Source organism: Spermophilus citellus (genome assembly GCF_964194105.1).
Source record: "Spermophilus citellus genome assembly, chromosome: 3".
NCBI lineage: Eukaryota > Metazoa > Chordata > Mammalia > Rodentia > Sciuridae > Spermophilus > Spermophilus citellus.
Genome location: NC_138184.1, coordinates 73607140 through 73634314, shown reverse-complemented (window position 1 = coordinate 73634314; position 27175 = coordinate 73607140). Strand labels below are relative to the sequence as shown.

Here is a 27175-nt window from a genome sequence, read left to right as displayed (position 1 = left end):
GACAGGGTCACCATATTAATTGGTTCAGGGTCCCTGAGACATGCAGAGTAGGTAGGGAAGACAGTGGGGAACTTGAGAGAAAAGAGTCCTTCTGCCCAACTCCAAAGGATAGTAAGACAGGTGGAACACTACATAGTCCTTTTTGTCTCATTTAATTTCATGTGTCTCCATTTTACAGACCTAGAGGTTGGAGTGATAGGGCAGGGCTTTGGACATACTGATTTATTTATTCGAAGTGCACTGAACACTGGCCTGTTACCAATCTATGAGATCAGGTGTCAAGAGAGTTCTTAATCTGAACACAGACAGTCTAAAGGGACAAGTGGTTTGTTTTTGTTTTGCTACTGGGGATTGAAACCAGGGGTGCTTTACCACTGAGCCATATCAAGGGTCTTTTTAATTTTTTTGAGACCAGATCTTGCTAAGTTGCTGGGATTACAGGCATGTGCCACTGTACCCAGCTTTCTGAAAGGGTCAAGGTATCCTAGTCCTTCTTCCTGCATGCACTTATCCATGTCTCCATCCCCTTGACCATGGCTTTAGCTCACCTCCCTCCACATCTTTTTCTGGCTCTATGCTGGTCTTCCATCCTAACCCTCCAGTTGACCTTGACTCTGACACCTACAGCACTTTTCTACTTCCTTTCCCTCATGCTTGTGAACAGGAATCACTGTGAGTTTAGTCCCATGTGCTGTCTAGCATTTACCTCCTTGCTTTGGCCCTGGGTGATCTGGTCACACTCATGAAGTCTGCTGGCTGAGGCCTTGGAGTGGCCTTGTTCTACTATGGGGTGTTCAGAGGAATAAGTAACTGGTTATGTGGCTTGAAAGATAGGTGCAGAGTAGGCAGGAGGGCTTAGGGTTCTGCACAAATGTTAGATAAAACTGTAGAAATGGCTATTGTCACCCAGGGAAGGAAGATGAGCAAAGATGGATGTTTAGAACAACCCTAGGGACCTTAGGAATTTAAGATAAAGGTAGGGGGGCTGGGGATGTGGCTCAAGCGGTAGCGCGCTCGCCTGGCATGCGTGCGGCCCGGGTTCGATTCTCAGCACCACATACAAACAAAGATGTTGTGTCCGCCGAAATCTAAAGAATAAATATTAAAAAATTCTCTCTCTCTCCTCACTCTCTTTAAAAAAATAAAATAAGATAAAGGTAGGGTATGGCCAGACTGGTAGGAGAATCAGGTAAACAAGGACCACCTCACAAGGGAAGGGAAAGTAATAAGGACCTGTTGGAGTGGTTACTGGTGGTCTACTGGCATGGCTGGGTAGGAGTAGAGTATTTCCTATGCCAAACTGCTGTGCAGAATGACTTAGACAGTGATTTGCTGTTATATATCCACTCAGTGTTCATATATGGAGGGTCTGCTCTGTGTCAGGCCAGGGCTGGATACTGGGACACAGTCCAGCCTTCAAGGCAACAATCAATGTGATCTGGGCCACACTGGGAGGTAGGGTTAAAGAAGCCCACAAAAATGTATGAGAACAAAGGTGGGTTTTGCCAGGAGGTACTGTCCTGGTTACCCTAGTGTGCCTCCAGCTAGGGGCTGCAGTGAGGGCCCAATAGCCACAAGGGTGCTCCAGAGGAGGTGACTTCCTTCCCTGAGCCTCTGCACATTGTTGGGCAAGTCATTTCTACTCTAGTCTTGAAGCCTGCCCGGTTCCCCAAGAGCCCCATCTCTGAATAAGAACATGTCCCAGTCACCCAGAAAATAGACATTTACCAGGCATGGCCTGGGCTAGGTACCATGCTGCACTTAAAAAGTCCCACCCCCAGCTTTGCTGTCTTGGAATGATGCCATTTGCCACATTGAACTTGAGGAAGCAGGGAAAAGGGGAAAAAAAAAAACAGGGCAGGAAGAATCAAGACTAGATCTGGCTTTTGGATGGCAAGTGAAGGGCACAGAGGAACTGCCAAATGGAAGTTGGAGCAGGGCTTAGAAGCTGCCTGTTTGGGGCTGGGGGTATAGCTCAGTGGTAGAGCGCTTGCCTAGCATGTGTAAGGCACTGGGTTTGATTCTCAAGACTGCATATAAATAAACAAAAATAAAGGTCCTCAATAACTAAAAAAAAAAAAAAAAAAAAAAAAATTGAAAAGACAAAAAAAAAAAAAAAAAAAAGCTGCTGCCTGTTTGGTGATGAGAAAGACTCGGTCCCTTGGTCAGAGAAGCCAGTCTATAGGGTCCTCTATGCCTATGACTTTTGGAGGAGAGGAAGAGTCTATAGCCATGACTGGACCCTTTGAGAGGAAATGTGCTGATTGGTGGGATGCAAGCAGCTCAGGAGTAAATGCAAAAACAGCCAGATGCCCTTGTCATCACCCAGAACATGTTTCCTCCTCTATAAAAACAGGCATAAGGATAATGGTGTTCACAGTGCTGCCTTGAGATTCAGAGGATAAAGGATGTGGCAGAGCAGCCCACCTGCAACTAAAGGCAAAGACCCTTATTGTCCCTATTACTAAAACCACAGGAAGTTTTGCTCTCTCAGACTGACAGGTAGTCCTGGTCTTATCTAGCATCCAGTTCCAGAAAGGGAACTAGGCCTGAACAAAAATATGTGTCACTAGCCTGGCTAGGTGCTACACCAAACTGGCACTTTTATTGTAGTACCTTGGCACCCAGCGTTTTGGGGAATGCTGGGTCAGTTTCTAGCTGGAAACCACTTAGGGAAATGGCCTAGCCCCAGCTTCATTAGGACATTGATCAAGCCACCCTTCTCAGAGCCTATTTTCACCTCTGCTATACATGGATCATAGCATCACCACTCTCTTGGGGGGGGGGGGTGTCACAGGAGGACTAAAGTGACATATTCATGTGTGGAAGTTGCTGTTCCCTTACTAGACATCCACAGGATCCCTCTGCAGGCCTTGATACACTCTAGATTCTTCTGCTTGTCCATTGTTGATTATACCCCATTTGCTTCCCTCCGGGGACATAAGAACACCACTGTGTGCCTCTTATGAAGAGGATGGGAAAAGGGAGAGAGCTCGAAGGCCCCAGCCACCCTTTCCCACTCTCCAAGAGCACAGGCTCCTGGCACTACCCACCTCCAAAGGAAGGAAGAAACCCACACAATCAAACCAGTGTTGGAGAGCATTTTTATTAAGGGCAGCAGAATGGGATCGCAGCATCTTAGAAAGCCTATTCTCCACCGTTGCGGAGAGGGACAGGAGGAAGACCCAGGGCACTTCAAGGAACTAGGCAGATGTGAAATCCTGAGCCAGCACGGGTCAGTGATAGGTGGCTACTCTACAGCTCTCCTCTCCTCCAGAGGATCCAGCTTTTGGTTTTGGAGCAGCCAGGGCTGGCCACCAGCTTGCTCAAAGCCTGCCTCAGGGCACGGCTAGAAGGAACAAGCCACCCAGGCCAAAGGGAAGTACACCCACTAGAGAGCCAGGCCTCTGCTGCCAGGGCAGACCATAGGGTGCCAGTGCCAGAGCTGAGAGTCCCTGAGAGGGGCTGCTGGCATAAGGGGTACCTTCCCACAGTGAGCAGAGAGCAGTGAGTGGGTGACAGGCAGGCAGAGCTACATTGGCAGAAATATGAAGCAATGGGACAGTTTCCAAGAATGGCAATATTTCTAGATTCAGAGAAGCAACAAGAACAAATGGTGGTTTGTTTGGATATCTTCTAACCATTTGGCATTTTATTACAAATCTGCGTATGAGTGAAATAAAATCCATTATCACCCTTCTATTAATGGACAGATGTGGAAACACTGGCCCAGTGCTCTGGCCATCCTGGACACAGGGGAGTCTCCAGAAACCTGTCCCTCGAGTACCTAGGACTAAAGAAGCTGAGCTCATTACACCCCGCAGGGGCCACTTACTTGGACAACTAAACAGTGTTATGCTCCCTAACCTATCCATCACTTCTCACATCTGCAGAGACGAAACCCAGACCTGACTTACACGGCTATGAGCCCTGAAAGATCTCAAGTTATAGAATTAAAGTCAAAAAAGAAAGCAAAGTTTCTTGAAGTCATCTTCTCTAGAGGATCTAGTCCCCCCAGTAGCCAAGAAGAAAAGCCGCCAGTGGCAGAAGCAGAGTTGGTGACACACGGCGTTTGGATCATCAGCTTCCTCGGTATCAGAATGCCATATATTCTCTACTGTTTCAGGGACAGTCCCACTTGCCTTGAAAAGACATTAACATTCAAATCCTTACAAAGTTCATCTGATGATAACCTCTAAGGTCAATTTTTATTTCTACAAAAAAGGCAATCAAAACAATATAAAACACATTGAAAGGATATTATTGAGCGAGCATCAAGTGGAGCTTGACTCTGCAAAGGTTGTTGAGTCCAAAGGGAGAGGAAAGGCCATCTTGTTCCTGGGATGAGCCAGTGGCTGCTCTGAAGGAAGGGGCCAGCAGAGACCCCAGTGACCCCAGATTGGTGCCAGCTACAAAGCTGAGTCCTGCCAATTCTGATCCCGCAAAGGGTCAAACTGTGCCAAGGAAGGGCTGTGGTGGGGCTGCTGCGCTGAGGAGTTGGAGAGCTCCGTGGCACATTCAGATGGAACTTAGAATTTCAAATGGATATTCTGGCTTTACTTTGCCTGCGATGAGCAGTGGATCTTCTAACATGGCTGCAGAAAGGGGTGCTGGCCTTCAGCCTGATCAGGAGCCTTTCTGGCGAGAAATTCATTGCACAAGTGCGCAGCGTCCTTGGCTGGCAGGCCCTCCCTCTGGGGTCACCACAGACCTGGCATTACAGGGTTTCCCTGGCCAGGCTGTAATTCAATCATTATACAGACATCAGGGTTTGCCCGTTTAATCCATACTGTTGTGGAAATGTTAGCCAGATTTTTACACACGGAGTGGGCCTCCCTTTGCACAGCTTTTTTTTTTTCCGGGGGAGGAGGGTGGAGTTGCTTGTTTTGTAATTTTTTAAAAGAATGTTATAAATTGGCAGCAGGAGAATTTGAACTAACTCCCACATGGGACAGTGTGATACTGGAGAAGAAAAGCCACAAGAGCCATTTCTTCTCCTTTGTGGAGCAGAGAAGAATTGGTTCTGGGGAAGTAAATACATGAACAATAAACTGAATGCAAGAAAGTGGGAGTTGCAAGGGCAGGGAAGGAAGGGGAACCACAACCTTATTTTTTTTAACCTTATGGGCTAAATGTAACTTGAAGATTTGGGGTAAATTTGGACAAAAGAAACACCATTCTTTTGAAGTAGATTGAAGCAGTGATTTTTAAAACAAAGAAAGCAGAACTAGAACATCTGAAATTTTTAATCCTTTCTTTACAGGTTACCTAGACCACTTTTGATTAAGAAAACTGTAGAAAGTTAGTAACTGCCACAAGCAAACGCCAGGCGGTGGCACGTGTCAATTTTCCACAGAGTCCTGCTTTGCGGGGTGTCTGAATGCACTGCTCGGGGTCTCTGCTCACACTTGCTGGAATCACTTGCGGCAGATTTTAGTCCACAGGTCGCTTTTCCCCATATTTCTTTGTAAACTCTTCAGCGTTCTTACAGAATTTTTTACGGTCCTTAGAGTATTCTTCAGCTAGGTCAGCCCGGAGCGGGTGCTCGGGCTGGGGGTCGTTCACCAGTGCTATGAGGGACTGGATTACTGCCAAGAGAAGGACAAGGCATTGGGCATTAGAATAGTCTCAGAAAGTGCATGGGCAAAAGGCAGCTAACCTCAGGATAGAAATTCTGTGACTTCAACATTGACTTATATCTACTGCTTTTAAGACAACATATTCTCTTTATTAAAAATTCTGACTACCAAAACTTAACCCATCACTCCTCTTTAGTTAAGAGAAATCGATGGATGACAGTCAACACTACTTTGGATTGCTGATGCCACGGGCTCCTCTACTAAGGGACTCATGCTTTTCACCCAGTGTTGCAAGGAATGAAATCAAATGCTGACACAGGCTGCCTCACGCACAGAGGCATGGCCAGTCAATAACATGTTGAGTAAAGGTTATAGCACAAAGACCACCTGCCCCAATGTTTCTAGAAGGTTCTTTTGACCACAGTTGGCCCAGGTGAGGTTTGGGGCAAAGATGAGGAAAGTTTGGCACATGCAGGGCCAAGGCTGAATGGGGTGAATAGTGGCTGGGTCACCAAGTGCAGAGTGTGGATAGTGCAGAATGAGCAGGGGTCAAGAACCTGGAAGGCTCTCTTCAGGCCAAGATAGTCTCTAATTCAATCTCCACACCCCTTGAGCAGATACTATCATCTCCCTACCTGGTATGTGGTACTGAGGATCGAACCCGGGCCGCACGCATGCCAGGCGAGCGCGCTACCGCTTGAGCCACATCCCCAGCCCGTCATCTCCCTACCTGTACCCACCACATGTAGAGGAACTGGAGGCATATTTTTATCTTTTTATTTCAAGATTTGCCCTTTACAGATTTTATTCTCACCTGAATGAACAGAAATGATGGTAAAGCTTTTCAGTTCCTATTCTTTTTTTTCCTCAATTGTTGATAGATCTTTATTTATTTATAATTTATACATGGTACTAAGAATCGAACCTAGTGCCTCTTGCATGCCAAGCAAGTGCCCTACCATTAAGCCATAGTCCCAGCCCCCTGTTCCTATTCTCCTGATGCCAACCATTCCACAGTTTGCTCTATATCCAAAGATTCCCTTATTGTTTATTTAGTATGTTTCCTTAAATCACCAAGTCTTTAACAGAAGACAAGGAAATACCAGTGACTCAAATGGGAAATCACTTTTATTTGTCTTAAACAAGGAGTGTTTTAATAAACATTAAAACAGGACCAGAAGTATAGCTCAGTGGTAGAGTAATTGCCCAGCATATACAAAGCTCTGGGTTTGATCTCCAGCACTAAAAAGAAAAATAACAACATGAAAATAATCACTTGGGCCATCCTGGCCATGCAGGGGAGTGACCACACAAATACTCTTTCAAAGAAGACTCTCAAGGCTTCTATGAAAACCTGCCTTCAGAGCCAGGCATAGTGGCACATACCTGAAAACTCAGCTACTAGGGAAGCTGAGGCAGGAGAATCACAAGTTTGAGGTCAGCCTCAGCAACTTAATGAAACCCTATATCAAAAAGAAATTTTAAAAGGCTAGGGGTGCTAGGGATGTAGCTCTCTGTTTTAGAGCACTTCACAACAACTTAGAAGGCTAAGACAGGAAGATGCAAGTTTGAGGCCATCCTGGGCAACTTAGACCTCATACCACCCTCCCCAAAGCCCCCCCCAAATCAAACAAAACCTGCTCTCTAGGTGGTATTATTTCAGTGTAAGCCAAGCTTTTCTCCACTTAGAGGGGAAACTGTTCTCTTCCCCCCCTATTTTTTGTCTTTTTTTTTTTAAGTTGTAGATGGACACAGTATGTTTATTTTATTTTTATGTGGTTCTGAGGATTGAACCTAGTGCCTTCCACATATGAGTCGAACACTGAGCTACAACCCCAGCCCTGCTTTGTTGTTCTTGAGAGCTTGTATGGAGTTCTGAGGGGAGCGCAGCTACTCATATAACCTGGATCAAAGAACAGTCCTCCTCTGACTAAGTGTGCAGCTTCACACATGAAGTGCTGATGGAGGAAGGGGACAGCCACCTAGCCAGCTACAGCAGCCAAATCAATCCTGGCGATCAATGGGGTGACAGATGCTGCAGTCAGATGGCCCTTATTGTTTTTGACTTCAGGCTTGGAAACCCAAACCACATTTGCCTGAAAGCACTGATAATAAGTGATTTCCCATCTTTTTAGAATCAGAAATGGTTCTGGAACAGTAGAATCACTATCTGCTTAGCACTTCAGGAACCTCAGTGGACTAAGGGAGGCTAAGTGCTATGTGAGGGGACGCTGATGAGTTTTCATCTCCTGTTCACCATCTGTTACGGATGTTTAGGCTCTCTACTTCTCATCGGGATCATCTTAGCGCCTAATAATATATCAGTATAAAACCACTTAATTACACTAGTGCCTCCTCACTACGTCATTCTTTTCTGAAAACTCAATTTTATTATTTGATCATGTCTAAATATTTTTTTTCAACCAAGAGATTTTATTCGGTGGCTGCCCAAAGGAGAATAAAAAGAGAAGCAGAGAGAAACAGAAAGAGAGCAGAGAGAAAGAGAAAGGGTAGAGAGAGGAGAGAAAGAGAAGAGGGCAGAGAGGAAGAGGGCAGAGAGCGTGTATGTCTAAATATTTTAATGTAGTATTTCTTTTTTTTTTTTTTTTGAGAAAGAGAATTTTTTTAATATTTATTTTTTAGTTATCGGCAGACACAACATCTTTGTTTGTATGTGGTGCTGAGGATCGAACCCGGGCCGCACACATGCCAGGCGAGCGCGCTACCGCTTGAGCCACATCCCCAGCCCCGATTAATGTAGTATTTCTGATAAGTATTTCATTCTTTGTTTCTTTGGCTGAATTTCTGGCTCCTCATCCAAACTAGAGTAACTTAAGCAGAGCTGGACTTATTTTGCTAGTGAGAACACTAATAGCTACCACTGTTTTTCAAACTACCATTGTGGTCCTATCTTGTTATTTTTCACATAAAGGGCAGCACACTAATCATATTCTACAATGGTCTGGTCCTGGTTTCTTTCTTTTATTTTTTTTTAAATCTATTTTTTAGTTGTAGTTGGACACAATACCTTTATTTTATTTATTTATTTTTATGTGGTGCTGAGGATCAAACCTAGGACCTTTTACATGCTAGGCGAGTGCTCTACTGATGAGCCACAACCCCAGCTCCCTGGTTTCTTTTTTTAGAGATAGAATCTCACAATGTTGCCCAGACTGGAAATGATCCACCTACCACGGCACCCTTTTATTTTTATTTTTTTTAATTTTTTTTTAAGTTGTAAGTGAATGCAATACTTTTATTTTTTATGTGGTGCAAGGCAAGTGCTCTACCACTGAGCTACCACTGCCACCCCTAGATTCTTGATCTCTTCTTTACCCACATGCTCCTCAATCATTTTTTAGGGCTTTCCAGGTGCAATATCCCAGCTTGATACATGTTTTTAAGCCCCTGCATTTTGGAGGCAGGCCTATAGACCCTCAAGAGGCTGAGGTGGGAAGATTCCTGGGCAACATAGCAAGACCTCACCTCAAAAAAATAAAAAAATCAAATTTTACTTCTTAACGTCACTGTGTTATCATCTGAGAAAAAAAAAAGCTTATAAAATTTCCTCCTTTTTGTTTTTGCTGATAGTTTCTCTGTAATACAGGAGATTAACAATATCTTCTCTTCTTGGAGATTTAGAAGCTCCATTTTCACAGGATGTTAGTGATGCCTTCCTCTATCCCTAAAGTAATGCAAAGTAATGCTGTAGCCTTCCATGTAATGTACCAAAAAGTACAAGTTAGGGGCTAGAACTGTGGCTCAATGGTAGAATGCTTGCCTAGCACTTGTGAGGCATGGGGTTTGATCCTCAGCACCACATGAAAATAAGTATGTACGTAAGGTAAGTAAGTAAATAAATAAATAAATGTGCTGTGTCTATCTACCAAAAAAAAAAAAAAATCCTGTTTGTTATTTTTCTTCAGTCTTTTTTAAATCTTCTTAATTTGTTATGATAATGTATAGGGAACTGAAACATTCTGCTTATGAACATGTTAAATTTTTGTCTTCATCTAATTTTGCTGCTATGCTATTTGCTACATGGAAGTTCAATTAATACTAAATTCAGTTAAGCTGGCTTCATTACTGATTATATTTTTTTGGTACCAGGAATTGAACCCAGGGGAACTTAACCACTGAACTACATCCCCAGTCCTTTTTATTTTTTATTTTGAGACAGGGTCTCACTAAGTTGCACAGGGCCTTGCTAAGTTGTTGAGGCTGGTCTCTAAGTTGTGTTCTCCTGTCTCAGCCTTCCAAGCCACTGGGATTATAGGCATAAACCACTGAGCCAGGCTAATGATTGATTGTATTTTATATAGTAAAATCTCATTTAACCACCAAACTAAGTCCTTGTTTTGTTGCTAAGATAGCTACTTGAACCAAATGCTGCTGAACAAAACTGTTTCCACATTTTTTATTCCAATATTACCTTCTGTTTGATACAGTTTTGTCATGTTTCTTGACTTTTCACACTTTCCTTTGCTCAATTCTTAACAGTTCCTTACAGTCTTTCCTTTTTTAAAAAACTGACATGTCGCATACCAAAAAACAAAACAAAACAAAAAAACTTTTTAAAAGCATAAAGTTTTTAGTGTGCTTATACAAAGTTATGTGACATCACCACCATTTAATTCTAAAACATTTCATCACCCCCAAAAGAAAACCCGCTCTCACTAGCAGTTACTTCCCATTCTTCCTCTCCTTTCTGACTCTGTAATCTGTTTCCATGGATTCACCTATTCTGATCATCCTGTATACAAGTGAACCTGTTATCTGTAGTAATTATGTTCTACAAACTTGCAGTGAGCATTCAATTAATAATACTAAATCACTGCTCCTAAGGGAAACAGAGGATTGGGTTCCTAAAAACCTTTGCTCACAATGTTTTTGTTAACTTATTAATATATAACCATTTATTACTCATGTTTTTTTTTTTAGTTGTAGATGGACACAATATCTTTATTTATTTATTTTTATGTGGTGCTGAGATTCGAACCCAGTGCCTCATACATGCAAGGCAAGTGATCTACCACTGAGCTACAACCCAGTCCCATCATATTTAAAGAAGCTTTACTTAGGGCTGGGGTTGTGGCTCAGCAGTAGAGTGCTCACCTAGCATGTGCAAGGCCCTGGGTTCAATCCTCAGCACCACATAAAAATAAATAAATAAATAAAATAAAGGTATTGTGTCCATCTACAACTAAAAAAATAAATATTAAAAAAAATGGTAAAAAAAGAAAAAAAAGAAGAAGCCCTACTTAATTCATTGTATTTATTCACTAACATTAAATTCATGGCCATACCACTGTAATTCATGCCCGAATAAAGTTTATCTAACATTTGTATTTTCTCCAAAAGACACATCATAACTTCCTTGTACTTAGGAATACCACATAGCAATTTAGCACTATGATGGGGGGCATTTTAAAAAGCTAAACTGGCAACAAAAGGAACAAAAATGCAAGAAATAGAACACTGAAGAGATGAGAATGATAACTTTCTAAGGACAAGGGCAAGAGAAGAAAATCATGAAGAGATGCTATGAAGATAGTAGAAGAGTGCTAGAGGGAGATTAAAGCAAAGGGGGTGGCACATGTATTTCATGACTTTTGGAAATGAATGAAGAAATGGAAAGGCATCAAAAAAGGAAAATGCTAGGCTTAGGGTATGACTCAATGGTGGAGAGCTTGCCTAGCATACTCGGGGCCCTAAGGTTCTATGCCTAGCAATGCAAATAAATAAAAAAACAAAAACAAAACAAAACAAAAATAAATTGTACAATGTTAGTGGTTGAAGAGCAATCAGGAAATAGGGCCAGAAAAATTGGTACATAGAACATAGGAAGATCTAGCAAGTGGGAACAGCAAAGGTATGTCCAGGACAGCCATCGTTTGGGATAAATGGCCCCAAGGAGGCCTGAGGAGCCAGCAAGAGGATTCAGTATCACTGCCCACCTGTTCTACCTCTGTAACCCCCTCTCCAGAGTTGCTATGCCTCCTGTCAAGATGCAAAGTCCATTTCCCTTCTCTAGAGTCTAGGTTGCTTGACCAACAGAATATAGCAGAAATGACACTATACCAGTTGTGCCATAGTGGTCTGTCAGTTTCTGCTTTTGCGCTGGAACCCCACCGTGATATAAAGAAGTCCTATCCAGCCTATAAGAGGCCAAAAAGAGAACTGAGGAGTCCAGTAAACATCAATTGCCACACATGTGAATGATGCCCACTGGCACATCCCAAACCCTGCACAGCTCTCAGCTCAATGTGATGCATGAGTGATCCCAAGAATGATCATCCAGATGAAACCAGACAACCAAAAGAATGAGCAATAAACTTGTTACTTTAAGCCATTAAGCTTTGAGGGGGTTTGTAAATGAGAAATAGATAACAGAAATATAAGAATGTGGTGCAAGTGCAAGGGACAACATTCGTGATATATGTAAGAATGGGATCAAGACCATGCTATAAAGGCTCTACAGAATAATAATCTATGAAGAAACCCCAGACAGTCCCAAGTCACAAAATAGGAATATAGAACCTACACCAAAATTTTTACCTTATAAATCTTAAATCAACAGGTACATTTTACAAAAGAATAAAAGGCCACCCCTAAGTTATCTCTTTGTAATGCGGGAAGGGAGCAGTCCCATCCTGAAAAAGCAGAACATTTGGGCTATGCTATAACATTTCTAGCTGAAGCTAAAATAGTATTGCCATGGCCCTCTTACACAGTCAGCTCCTGCAAGAGGTGGCAAAACACTTGCATCTATATCTTGCAAGTGTCCCCAGTCCTGGCCACCATGCCCTCGGTTCTCAGGCAAGGGAGAAGACCCTAAAATCTTTGTAGCCAGAATCAGATCCTGGGCAGCCTGACCTGGAAGAACAATTCCTCCCACCCTCTGCTGACATGGTGGCCGAACAGAGATATACAACTCAGCAAGATCTCCAGGAGTTGTGTGAAGGTTGACACAATCCAACAAAGAACTAAGACTTCATATGGAGAAAAAAAAATCAGGCCATGTTCACTGAGAATTGTGTCAGGCTGTTATAAACATCAACTTTTACACAACCAGTGTAAAGTCCTTTGGAGTTCACTCTCTAAAATGAGCACCTACATTCAGCACCTAAACATTCAGCACTTACCCCTATCAACTACTCAGCTGTGGAGGACCAGCATACACTTTTCATGGTGATTATTTAAGAAGTAAGACTCAATTTTTCTTGTGAAAGCTTTTTAATTCCATCTTCTAGGGTGGGCTTCCACCAAAAAGTGACTTTTTAATCTATCAATAAAAAACTCCACTGTAGCCTCACCACATTCTGTAATATAAACAGATCTTATATTCTTTTACTTCTCATTACAAAGCCACCAAAAAAAATGATGTCAGGGCTTCATATGAGTCTCTAATTGTTTTTGCTACTTCCAGGGGATAAAAGGGAGGATAATCACAATACTGAGTCAAATACTTTTCCTACAAAATGAACATGTGTGTGTTCATATAGACAAATGGACACATACACAACCACATCCAAGTCCAAGAAGTTCCATAACCAACGATATGCTTTCATCCAGGAATGTTGCTCTAGAGTCTGACCTTGCTGCCTCTCCAAACAACCCATTCTGAGCCATTGGATCTTGGCTCATGCCCTTCTGTTACCCAGGAAGGAACTCACCAACCACTCTTCTTCCTTCAAGCCTAAGTTTAGGCACTACCTGCTGTATAATACCACCTTAGACATCACTCTATCTTTCTCTTCTAGGCAGTTCCACAATCCCTCCTCAATTCTAGGGACTAATGCCCATACCCCATCACTGCACATTCAGCAAATAGTCAGGATGTCTATGTCTCACTACACTGTAAGAAGCCCAGAAAGGGCCTCCTCAATACTGCACAGTAGTTTTCAACTGAGGCAACCATCCCACAGGACTGGTGGAACCTCAGTAATACTTCTGCATGTACTGGTATGTTTAAGACTTCTCTGGACCCTGACTTGGCATTAGAAGGAAACTTAAAGTCCCTATCCCACAGCAGCATTCTCAGTAGAGTTCCATCCAAGGCAGACAAGGAAATATGCTTACCTTGGTCGGTCTTGGTTGCTGGCTTCCAGTTCTCAGCACTAATTACTGGCAGGCAGACCTGCCCCTTTTCATCAATGTTTGGGTGGTAGATCTTTGTTTTAAATGTGATCTTCGGTGGTTTGAATGGGTATTCTGCTGGAAAGTTGATTTCGATTCTGAAGGCCCCCTTATCATATGGAGGGTTGTCCTGGAAGCAAATAGAGATCAAAATAAACACATCACAATTCACTTATCTGTGGCCAAGACAGGACTATTCGAATTGTTCACTTGAAATATTAATTTAAGCCAGGCACAGTGGTGCACGCCTGTAATCCCAGCAGCTCTGGAGGCTGAGTCAGGAGGATCTAGAGTTCAAAGCCAGCCTCAGAAAAAAGGCACCAAACAACTCAGTAAAACCCTGTCTCCAAATAAAATGCAAAAGAGGGCTGGGGATATGGCTCAGGGGTTGAGTGCCCCTGAATTAAGTCCCCAGTACCCCCACCTCCACAAAAAAAGATTAATTTATTGCTGGATGCAGTGGCACATGCTTTGTAATTCCAGTGACGCAGGAGGCTGAGATAGAAGGATTGCAAGTTCCAAACCAGCCTCAGCAACTTAACAAAATAAAAAATAAAAAAGGGCTGGGAATGTAGTTCAGTGGTAAAGCACCTATGGGTTTACTCCCTGGTACTGGCCCCACCAAAAAAGATTAATTTATTTCAAATGGTATATCAACTGTAGGGCAAACCAATAATCAACCAGTACTTCTAGAGCAAGATCTCTGCTAAGCTGTGAAAAAGTCTGAGATTGATGTGTTGGCATCTTATGCTTTTTTTTTAATAGGCTTTATTTTTTAGAGCTCCTTTAGGTTTATAAAACTGAGAGGAAAGTTCATAGATGACCTACACATCCTTTCCCCAACACACAGAGCCTACCCCAGTAACAAGATCCCTCATCAAAAGAATAAATCTGCTAGGAATGATGGTGCATACCAGTAATCCCAACAACTTGGAAGGCTTAGGTAGGAGGATCACAAGTTCAAGGCCAGGCTCAGCAACTTAGTGAGATCCTATTTCAAAATTTCTTAAAAATTAAAAAAAAGGGAGGGGGACAGGGGTTTTGGCTCAGTGGTAGAAAACTCACCTATCACATGAGAGGTGCTGGGTTCAATCCTCAGCACCACATAAAAATAAATAAATAAAATAAAAGTACTGTGCCCAACTATAAAAACTAATTTTTTTTAAAAAAAAAAAGGACTGGGAATACAATATAGCTCAGCTGTAAAGCACCTGCTCAATCTGCAGTACCCCCCCTCCTGCCCCCCAAAAAAGATAAAAGGAAATACTGGCATCAGGTCCCATAGATGAGGAAGTTCTATAAGGAGATCTTATCTGAACAGCCTATCCTCAGGTATCTTTCATTTCACCTCTTCCATTCAGTTCCAGCTTTGGTGAAAGGCCCTAACCAACAACAGTGTCCGCTCTGCCTCACTTGCTTCCAGCACATTCTGCTCTTCCTGGTGGCCCTGTTTTCTTCTTACTGAGTTCTATGTATATTTTGAGTAACAGTCCTTTATCAGATGTTTTCTGCAAATATTTCTTTATCTTTTTTTAAGCTATGAAAATAATCACCCAGAGGTAAGTAAAAACCCAACCTAGAATACACCATGAGTGCTGACAGGTCAAAGAGAGCTGAACTCCAAATATGGGCAGCTCAGTCTCCCCACAATGGAGCCAAAACCCAGTTCCATGGCTAAATCCTGGGGAGCTGAGCTGATCAGTGGCTGGTTGCCAGGCAGAGCTAGCAACATGCCCTAGATCCTGGCCTGTAGGACACCAAAAAGTATGGCCCAAGGGGCCTGGAAACTGTGATGAGCCCTTGGGTCTTTTCTCCCACCCTACCATTTCCAGAGCTGTGGAAGCCCTTCATGCTATACTACCTTTCTTATACTCGGGCTTTCCCGAGTCACACCAACTCAAAATAAACCAAGCCTTACAGGGTGCCCAGGAACACCCTTGGCAGCCCTACTCCATAGGTCTACCTCCTCATGTCCCAAAAACTAAGTGGGCACTCTCCATTAAACAAGAGTTCCTCTGTTGGGGGTGCAGGTGAAGCTGGCACAGAGCGGGTCTCTATATTCTTCAACATTCTAACCCTGCCCAGGGAAGGGAAGCACAGAATGGGGCCCTTAAAGGATGAGAAGATTAGAAAAGGCTTAGGAAAGGGAGCTCTCATTCTCCCCCCTCCACCAAGGATCAAATTTTGTGCATGCTAGTCAAGTGTCCCATCACTGAGCTATTCTAGCTCAAATCTTTTCTCTTTAAATGTTGATTATCTCAAGCATGTTACAATGCATGCGAATAAATAAGACCTGACCAAAGTTTATTAAGCACTTGTTATATATCATGTGCTTTTCTGTTTCATGTTAACCAATATGCCCCTGGCAGCAGAGGAAAATGCTGACCTTATCCACATTTGGAAGGATGGCAAATTAGGTAGAGGTTAAGTGGTTGGTATGAGACCCCTAAACTCAAGCTTCCTCTCTTATAACACAACCCAAAGCATCTGAAAGCATCCATCTGGGCCCTTCTTTATCACCTCTGTGGATCCTGAGACCAAGAGAAACTGATCCCTTCAAACACAAATATGCTGATATTCCCAGCCTGCTACACCATCAGTAACTATGGTTGAGAAATCTCATGTCTTGCTAACATTCAGTAAACTGGCAGGCTACCTTGTTAACCTGAAAAGGGTAAAAATCTCAAGATTATTTATAGTTCTTGACAACAACTTCTAAGACACAAAGCTATTTTGTAGCAATTAAGACCTAGAGAAAGCTCTTTACCATATGGCATAAAACCATTTGGGTCTTTTACTTATGTATCCTAATTCTAATCCTGTGGTCCATCTATTTCTTTTCATATGACTACCTTTCAAGGCTCAGCTCCCTTCAAAACTTCAAGAATCCCAAGACTCAATGCCACCTCATGTCTTATTTTCTCTGAATCTTTTAATAAACCCACAGAAGTCACATTTTGATATCACCATTGTAAAGCAGTGAAAACTACCATACAGTGCTCTGGCTGCCAAAAAAGGAAGTCAACAATCCTGACTGCCAGACATGGACTGCTGTGACATGATGTGTCTCATGGTGTAAGGGTAATCATCTATCTGCACCACACATAGGACTCATGGCTGTTGGCTCAGACAGTAGGATCCTGGTTTGTATCTAATGAATATGCTGTCCCTTCTTCATTCCAAGCATCAGAGGACAATAAGCTCTTGTCCACAGTTTATTGAGGAGGCTTCCCTCAGCAATATCCTTTCCCTATGTCTAATATTTTCTCACCCAGGAAGTTATCACAGCCCAAACTTTTCTACCATAAAGAGGTCTAGCTTGGTCTTGCAAGATGCCTATCCCCTTAAAATTCAGTTGTCTTGGCTGGGGATGTGGCTCAAGCGGTAGCACGCTCGCCTGGCATGCGTGCAGCCCGGGTTCGATCCTCAGCACCACATACCAACAAAGATGTTGTGTCCGCCGAGAACTAAAAAATAAATATTAAAAAAAATTCAGTTGTCTTGTTAAAGGGAGTGGGAGGGAGGTGCCCATCCTGTTCTGAGAGCCCCAGGCATATGCCCTCATACCTTCCTGATCTACTCTAGAGTACAAGAAATATCATAGCCAGGCACAGTGGCACACATCTATAATTCCAGCAACTTGGGAGGTTGGATAGGAGGATCACAAGTTCATAGTCAGCCTCAGCAACTTAGTGAGACCCTGTCTCAAAATAAAAAGGGCTGGAGATATGGCTCAGTGGTTAAGCATCCCTGGGTTCAATCCCCAGTACAAAAAAAAAAAAAAAAAAAAGGAAAGAAAAACCTTACCACACTGGAATATCTGAAATAAGTTCATGGACCTTCCATCACGAACTATGGCCTTACCTTTTGTAAATTGTCTTTATTCTCTTTTCCATTCTGAAAAACAAGCTTCCTGGCTACTTGAATCACAAATCTGCTAAATTAGGAGTCATCTTGTGCTAATTCTGGTTTCTGAAAATGACTTCTTTGTATGCTTTCAACTATTTGGTTTGTGGGACTTTTCATGGTACAGTTCTTTGGCAGTGAATATTCCATTATTACATAGAGTTTAATCATATTTCCTTTTTTTGTTTGCTTGTGTTTTGGGTATCGGGGATTGAACTCAGGATCACTCCACCAAAAAGCCACACATCCCCAGCCCTATTTTGTATTTTATTTAGAGACAGGGTCTCACTGAGTCACTTAGTGCTTTGATTTTTGCTGAGGCTGGCTTTGAACTCACAATCCTCCTGACTCAGCCTCCAGAGCTGGGATTACAGGCATGTGCCACTACACTAGGAAGGAATCAGTATCTTCAGAACTGTTTTCCCAATCTTTTATGATTAAACTACCTTCTGAATGATATCTAAATTTAAAACCACAAAATTCATTATCTGAATTTGCCAAGGAATTTTCCCTCATGTGAACTCAAAGCCAATATGACCCAGAGTATAATTCACTTCCACACACCCCCAGAACCAAAAAAATACTTCATAACCAAAAAAAGGGAGAAGTATATTTAAAAAAGAAAAAAAAAATCAAACCATGACCCAGGATCACTGCTGTGTCTATACTGTAGGATATTCTCTAGGACTTTATTTCTACACATCTACACATATGAGGCATATGCAGTTACAAAACTCAAGTCCTATTATCTATATCCTTTCTTTTGACCCCTCCCCCCTTTTTTGGCTGGGGTCCAAACCCAGGACCTTACACATGCTAGGTAAGTGCTCCACCACTGAGCTGCACCCCTAGACCTCTTTTATTACTTCTGCCCAGGCTGCCATACTGCTTTGAATTCTGCAATCCAGACACTGTACTTCCTGTTGCCTCTTTTCTCTTGGGTCCTAAGTACACCACACCTGAAGATGGATCACTCATACTCAACATTTAAGAGACTACAGATTCCACAAGGACAGCACCTCTATTGCTTCCATCCATAATCCTGGTACTTGTTTTGCGACAGGAGCTCAATATCTCCCTCAACATGGGAGCATGCTCTTTCTCCTTAAAATAACTCCAATATACTCTGAGGTTTAAAAATATATATTTCAAATATGAAACCCTTTGTCAAAAAACCGGGCTTCCCTCTCTTGGTCTCAAAGATTACATCTATGGTAGGAAGGAAGGAAAAGCAACTGAAAATTAGCAGGAGGCAGAGAAGAATAAAGAACAAAGGCCAGTAGTATGTCCCAGGAAGGCAGGCTGTGGCTCTTATCCAAAGCCAGACCAAGCAGCAGTGCATAAAGAAGGAGAAGGAAGCAGGTGTTGAGTGAGACCTTAGGTACAAAGGGCTGTATACATGAGTAAGCATAGAAAGGAAAGAGAAAGGTCTGAAAAAATTGCCAGGCATGATGGCTCACACCTGTGATCCCAACATCTCTGGAGGCTGAGGCAGGAGGATGGCAAGTTCAAAAGCCAGCCTCAGCAACTTAGCAAGACCCTGACTCAAAATAAAACATAAAAAGGATATGGTTCAGTGGTTAAGCGCCCCTGGGTTCAATTCCTTATACAAAAAAAGAAAGGAAGGTCTGAAAAACTTAAAAAAAAAAAAAAAAAGTGAGGGATAAACAATTCACTCTTTGGAGGCACTCTTTTGAGGGAGATCTTCCTTCTTCCTTAACAGGAAAATGAATCTTCGGTATCAGCGAAGTTCTTATATTATCCCCACTCAGTGCTCACAAAGTACTTTTAAGTCAAGCACACCACTCCATCAGAAGCCAACAGAAAGGAGGAAAAAAAGAAAAAGTAAAAGTAAAATGTCATAACTGTCACAGCTACCCATACTCTTAACAGGCAGGTTTTTAAATTTTATTACAAGTGGGGGGAGGGAGTTTAAATGAGGTGAAATTCACTTGATATAAGTTGACTATTTCAAAGTCCAAAATTACATGCCTTTAAGTGTCTTCATAATGTGTCATCTCTACCTGATTTCAAGAAATAAACTCTGTACCCATCAACTAACATATGGAAGGCTGAAATGATACAATTGTATAAAATAAATTAACCTGCTTCAATGCAGGCTTTATGAGCCTGGCCAGAGGTGGCTATCCTCTCTTAGAAGCAAAGGGGAGGAGATGGGGGCAGAAGAGAGGGATCTTAGGGAGAGGGCAAGATATGGTGGCCTCTGCTTAGATCAGCTAAGAAAAGTATACAGTTGTGTGTACTCTTCTAAAACTCAGCCTCCATATTTACTAAAATAACATTTTTTTTCATTTTTCTTATTTTTCTTTTTAGATATACTGACAATAGAATGCATTCTTACATCATACATACATGGAATATAACTTCCAATTCTTGCAGTTGAACATGATGTGGAGTTTCACTGGTCAAATATTCGTATATGAACACAGGAAAGTTATGTCCAATTTATTCTATCTTTTCTATGCCCATCCTCCCTCCCTTCCCTTCATTCCCCTTTGTCTAACTCAATGAACTTTTATACTTCCCTTCTCCCCACCTTATTGTGTGTTTGCATCTGCATATCAGAGAAAACACTGGCCTTTGGTTTTTTTGGAACTGGCTTTTTTCACTTAGCATTCATTTACTGACAAATGCCATAATTTCATTCTTTATGGCTGAGTAATACTCCAATGTCTAGTAATCCCAGTGGCTCAGAGTGCTGAGGCAAGAGGATTACAAGTTCAAAGCCAGCCTCAGCAAAAGCAAGTCACTAAGCAACTCACTGAGAATCTGTCTCTGAAATACAAAACAGGGCTGTGGGTGTGGCTCACTGGTCTAGTGACCCTGAATTCACTCTCCAGTACCCCATGCAAAAAATAAACAATACAACAAAAAAAATTCCATTGTCTATATATACCACATTTTCTTTATCCATTCATCTGTTGAATGGTATCCAGGTTGGTTCCATAGTGTACGTAGCTACTGTGAATTGAGCTGCTATAAACATTGATGTGGCTGCCTCACTATAGTATACTGATATAAGTCCTTTGGGTATATACTAAAGAGTGGGATAGCTGGGTCAAATGGTGGTTCCATTCCAAGTTTTCTGAGGAATCTCCATATTGTTTTCCCAAGTGGTTGCACCAATTTGCAGTCCCACCAGCAATGTATGAGTGTACATGTTTCCTCACATCCTTGCCAACATTTATTGTTACTTGTATTCTTGATAATTGCCATTCTGACTGGAGTAAGATGAAATCTTAGCGTCGTTTTTTTCTACCAGGGATTGAACTCAGGGGCACTCAACCCCTGAATCACATCCTCATTTTTTTTTTAAATATTTATTTATTTAGTTATCGGCAGACACACAACATCTTTGTTGGTATGTGGTGCTGAGGATCGAACCCGGGCCACACGCACGCCAGGCGAGCGCCGCTACCGCTTGAGCCACATCCCCAGCCCCCACATCCTCATTTTGTATTTTATTTAGCAGCTGGGATTACAGGTGTGTGCCACTGTGCCTGGCTTTAGTGTAGTTTTAATTTTCATTTCTCTAATTAGGGAGAGGGCAAGATATGGTGGCCACTTCTTAGGCCAGCTGAGAAAGTTGTGTGTACTTTTCTAAAATTCAGCCTCCATATTTACTAAAACAACATTTTTTTTTCTTATTTTTCTTTTTAGATATACATGACAATAAAATGTATAAACTATAAAAAGGTCTGTGGATATTTGAATGTTGAATGTTTTTCCACTTATTTTTTAACCAGTTGTATTTCTTTTTTTTTCTTTAAATATATTTTTTTTAAGAGAGAGTGAGAGAGTGAGAGAGGGAGAGAGGGAGAGAGAGAGAGAGAATTTTAATATTTATTTATTTTATCGGCAGACACATCTTTGTTTGTATGTGGTGCTGAGGATGGAACCCGGGCCGCACGCACGCCAGGCGAGTGCGCTACCACTTGAGCCACATCCCCAGCCCCCAGTTGTATTTCTTCTTCTGTGAAGTGCCTGTTCAATTCCTTTGCCAATTTATTGATTGGGTTTTTTTTTTTTCCTTTGGTGTTAAGTTTTTTGAGTTCTTTATATATTCTGAAGATTAATGCTCTGAGGTACAGGTGGCAAAGATTTTCTCCCATTCTGTAGGCTCTTTCTCTTCACATTCTTTATTATAAAACAACATTCTTTACTCTCAGAGAAGTATATTTATTATATACATGGGTTGTGAACAGGCAGAAAGAAGGGAAGTTGGCCCAGCACTCAGACACACACCCTTCTACCACCTTTTTTCTAGGTCCCATGCATGAGGGCGTGCACACACACATACACGAGGAACGTGTACTTGCACACTTGGCACTTTAACCCCTTTTCTCCATCTCACAGTTTATGTGACTTTTAGCCCTTATCACCAGAGAGTTCCAAGCTCTTCATCGCGGTTGCAGTATACTCTACAATCTGAATGTACCATACTGTCTTTCCCACTAACCTAACACAAAGTATGAACCCAGGGGTGTTTAATTTTTATTTTATTTAGAGACAGGGTCTCTCTGAGTTGCTTAGGACTTCACTAAATTGCTGAGGCTGGCTTTGAACTTGCAATCCTCCTGCCTTAGCCTCCTGAGCTGCTCGGATTACAGGTGTGCACCACCATGCCTGGCTCTCTCCCTATTTTTACTATTATTATTATTATTATTATTATTATTATTATTATTATTATTTTAGGAATTGAACTCAGGGGCACTTACTTACCCACTGAGCCCCATACCCAGACCTTTTTTATATTTTACTTAGAGACAGGGTCTTGCTGAGTTGCTTAGGACCTTGCTAAGTTGCTGAGGCTAGCTTTGAATTCACGATCCTTCTGACTCAGCTTCCCCAGCGGCTAGAATTACAGGCGTGACAACACTCGGCTCCCATTTCACTTGTAAACATGAGACCACTAGCATCTTAAGTGTCTGTGGCAGCACTAAACACTCCACAAACATCTTTGTTCTAAGACAAAATATCAGTGTTCCCAAGACATCACTAGCCAAGGAGAGGGGCAGCACCATTCCAAAAGCCACAGGCAAAGATAAGTGGTGGTAAAGATCTCTTGCTATTCTGTTGAAATCTCACAACATTCTGATATCTACATCCTGATTACCTGTTCTTTTTTTTTTAATTTTTTTTTAAGAGTGAGAGAGAGGGAGAAAGAGAATTTTAATATTTATTTTTTAGTATTTGGCGGACACAACATCTTCGTTTGTATGTGGTGCTGAGGATCGAACCCGGGCCGCACACATGCCAGGCGAGCGCGCTACCGCTTGAGCCACATCCCCAGCCCTGATTACCTGTTTTCTCCATTTGCTAACTAAACTAATGAATGCTTACAATCTCTTCTTGCCTACAAGAATCAAAAGCTCTGGTTTTTATGTTATGCCTTTGAGCCAAGGGTGTCAGTTTTCAGAATAATTAGATGTACCTAGAACACAACAATCCCAGATCCTAGCCCAGGCCTGGAACTTATTCTACAGAAGAAAATTCAATGTCATATCTCTGGATATCCCAGTTGCCATTAATGAAGGCTTTAACAAAGAAGGTAGGAGAACCTCAAGGCCAATCTAAGAGGTAGAGATTTGGTTACTGGTCATTTAAAAGAAAATTTAAAAAATTTCTTATTAGGAGATAAAAATGGATCTTACTGCTTTTGAAAACCATAACTGAGGCAATCCCTATTGGGTCTCCTTTCACCCTGAGGGAGCTGTCTCTTCTCACTTGAATAAATCCTACTCTTTTATGTTCGATCTTCCTCATCAATGAATTTCATTCTTTGAATTTGTGAGGCAAGAACCCAAAAAGAAGGCATGACACACAGCTGGGGTCTGAAGCAACATTACAGTAGCAGAGGCTAAAAATCTGGTTTTATCTTTTAGGGGCTTCTCTGGGATCTCTTGGAAAGCTTAATCTCTGCCCTATGTACGTCGTGGCCAGTCATCTACCAATTGCCACCATGGACCTCTGGATTGCCCTGATGTGCAAGATGCCCAAACTATTTGTAGAGCCATACAGATGAAATTTAAAATGAAATCCCCATCTATGGGGGTCGTCAGGTAGACCTCTATAGGAGGACTCCGACTACTGTTCCATTTCAATACACCTTTTCAGCCTGAAGTAGCTAGAGTGGTTGTTGTTCATTTCCCTAAGGGCAGTTTAGGGGTACTTCTTCAAAGAAAAATGAATCAGAAAAGACAGGGAACGGGCCCCAATTAAGACTGTTTTTTTTTTTTTCTCTCTTTTAAACTGAGAACTGAACTTAGGGGTGCTTAACTACCTCCCTAGCTCTTTTTGAGACAGGGTCTCATTAAGTTGATTAAGGCCTTGCTAAATTAGTGAGGCTATCTCTGAACTTGTGATCCTCCGGCTTCATCATCCAGAGTTGTTAGGATTACAGGCACGGGCCATAAAAATAATCAGAAACATCCCAAACATTCCAGACAACCCTTTTGTCTTGTAGTGGTGGGAATAGTGGGGATAGACCTGAAGGGAGGTTAAAGAAAATTTAAACTCAAGGGCCAAAGGGCACAGCCAATTAGAAGGTCACAGGCAATACCAATAGCCTAGATACTTCTCTAATACCTACTTAGAATTGATAATGACTAATATCTAATTAGCAAAGATTTTGGCCAATAGCCTTGGTAATCTTCCAAGACCTGACCCATATCCAGTAGTTATATAAGCCCCTAAACTAGTACATTTAAGTAGCAACACCTTTTAGATCTCCTTCTCACCTGCAAAAACTGTCTCTTTTCTCCTCACTTGAATAAATCCTACCCTTTTATGCTAAACAAAACAAAACAAAACAAAATCATAGCTACACTGGGTGCAGTGGTACACATCTGTGACCCAGTTCCTTGGCAAACGTATGCAGAAAAAATAGCAACTTTGAGGTCATCCTGGGAAACTTAGTGAGACCTTATCTCAGAATAAAAAATGAGAATGTCTTGGGATGTAGCTCAGTGGTAGAGCACATCTAGGTTCATTCTGGGGGTGAGAGGTGGATGACTAATTACAAATAATTCAACAATAATATGAAAAACATTAACAACCAAATTATGGACAAAATGCCTGAATAACCATCTAGATACATATCTACCTATGTATCTACACATGAATATATAGATACACAGGCATCCACATAGCCAAAAAATATACAAAAAGATGTTTAGTATCATTAGCCCTCAGGGAAATGCATATCAAAATGACAAAGAGTGTACAACCAGAGATATGAAAAATTGTGCTCTATGTATGTAATATGAATTGTAATGAATTCTGCTATCATAAATAACAAATTAGAATAACTTTAAAAAAAAAACACAAAGAGGCTGGGCTAGGTGGTGCCTACATGTAATCCTAATTAGGAATTTGAGGCCAGCCTGAGCAACATAGTGAGACCCCAATTCCATTAAAATACCATTACAGGCATGGTGGTGCATGCCTGTAACGCCAGCAGCTCGGGAGGCTGAGGCAGGAGAAAAGCAAGTTCAAAACCAGTCCCAGCAACTGAGAAAGGCCTGAAGCATCTCCATGAGATCCTGTCTTAAATAAAATATAAAAAAGGGCTAGGGATGTTTCTCAGTGGTTAAGCATCCCTGGGTTCAATCCCTGGTACCAAATTAATTAATTCATTAAAAAAAATAAAATACCTTGCCAGGTTCAGTGATGCCCCACCCATAATCCTAGCTACTCAGAAAGCTGAGGCAGGAGGATTGCAAATTCAAAACTATCCTGGGCAAATAAGACTGTTTCGAAATAATATTTTAAAAAGGCCTAAGGCCAGGCACAGTGGTGTACACCTATAATCCCAGCTACTTGGGAGGATGAGACAGGAGGATCCCAAGTTCAAGGCCATCCTAGGCAAGTTAGTGAGACCCTGTCTCACAATGAAAAAAAAAAAATTAAGGACCTAGGGACATAGCTCAGTGTTAAGAGTAGCTGCCTAGCATGCATGAGGCTCTGGATTCTATCTCCAGTACCACAAAATAAAATGAAAACAAGAATGAGACCTCATTTGAAACCCACTATGATAGGCAACACTGCAATACCCTTGCCTCAAAATAAAAGGTGCCAGGCAGCCAGGTGTGGTGGCACATGCCTGTAATCCTAGTGACTTGGGAAGCTGAGGCAGGAGGATCAAGTTCAAAGTCTGCCTCAGCAATTTAGCAAGGCCCCAGGCATCTTACTGACACTATATCACAAAAATAAAAGGGGTGTGGTTTAGTGGTTAAGCACCTCTGGGTTCAATCCCTGGTATCAAAAAAAGGGGACGGGGTGGTCCCAGGCTTAGCATGCAAGCCTGAAATCCCAGTGATTCAGGAGGTTAAGACAGGAGTATCGCAACTTGGGAGGACAACCTCAGCAATTTAGCAAGACCCTGTCTCAAAATAAAAACTAAACAAGCCTGGGGATGTAGCTGTTAGAGTGCCCTTGGATTCAATCCTTGGTCTCACACATACACAAGTCAAGTGTTGAGGAGAGCTAGGGATGTAGCTCAGTGGAGATGTAGCTCAGTGGTAGAACGCTTATCTAGCATGTGCAAGGCCCTATGCTTAATCCCCAAGTCCTGAAAACAAAACAGATGGGCACAATATTTTTGGAAAGACAAAGGGTGGATCCAAGATGACATCTATAAGTGCCTAACCAATAGCCATTCCCCCATTTATTGCTGAGAAAACCCCAGTTTTATCTGTATGACCTTCCTAGTCAGGGAATATAAATCTTGAGCAGTCTAACCTACCCCATATGGAAGCCTACCAGCCATTTGTACCTACTGTATTCTTGAGACTCTTCAAAACTCAGATTACTAGCCGGGTGTAGTGACGCATACCTGTGATCCCAAAGGCTTGGAAGGCTGAGGCAGGAGGACCACAAGTTCAAAGCCAGCCTCAGCAATTTAGTGAGGCCCTAAGGAACTCAATGAGATCCTGTCTCTAAACAAAATACAAAAAAGGACTGGGGATGTAGCTCAGTGGGTAAGTGGCCCCTGGGTTCCATTCTGGGACAAAAAAAAAATTGAGACGTACCATAATTGTTCAGCTCTGGATTCAGTCCCCAGTACCAAAAACAGAATCCCACCTGTTTTTGTTTTAATTTGTTTCCTTCTTCCTCCTCCTTCCTTCTCCTTCTTCCCCCACCCCCTTCCCTTCCTTCCTTCCTCTCTTTTTTTCTTCAGTACTGGAGTTTGAGCCCAGGACACCCAACCACTGAGCTACATCCTCAGACTTTTTAATACAACTACTATGAAATTTTAAAGTACAGTCATGGCTCACATTATATTCCTATCGGACAGCACTGTCTGTTGTGGTACTTCTTGTACCCTAGCCAGTGAAAGATGGGCAGAGCCATGTGTCTGAGTTCTAAATAATGAGAAAAGGGACTCCAGGAAGTGTTTGGGTTTTTGGTCACATGAAACTATACATATGATAAAACTGCATTTTAATTAAACATGCACACATAAAACTGTAGAAATCTGAATAAGGCCAGTGGATTATCTCACAATCATCCTGGTTATATTATACTAT

At 42.0% G+C, this 27175-nt stretch overlaps 1 protein-coding gene across 3 annotated transcripts in view; it reads right to left on the bottom strand.

Moving 5' to 3' along the window:
• Positions 1 to 3087: 3087 nt before the first annotated feature.
• UBE2L3 (ubiquitin conjugating enzyme E2 L3) overlaps positions 3088 to 27175 on the bottom strand; it is a 64094-nt gene continuing 40006 nt past the window's right edge. For 2 of the 3 annotated variants that reach the window (XM_081286977.1, XM_081286975.1), the window contains 2 exons: positions 13662 to 13848; positions 3088 to 5588 (listed from right to left, as the gene is read on the bottom strand). In XM_081286977.1, the coding sequence (XP_081143103.1) occupies positions 5434 to 5588; positions 13662 to 13848 (342 nt within the window). In that variant the 3' untranslated portion in view covers positions 3088 to 5433. Of the gene's footprint in view, positions 5589 to 6689; positions 6822 to 13661; positions 13849 to 27175 lie in introns of those variants that run through there. The other variant, XM_081286976.1, reaches the window with a different exon arrangement.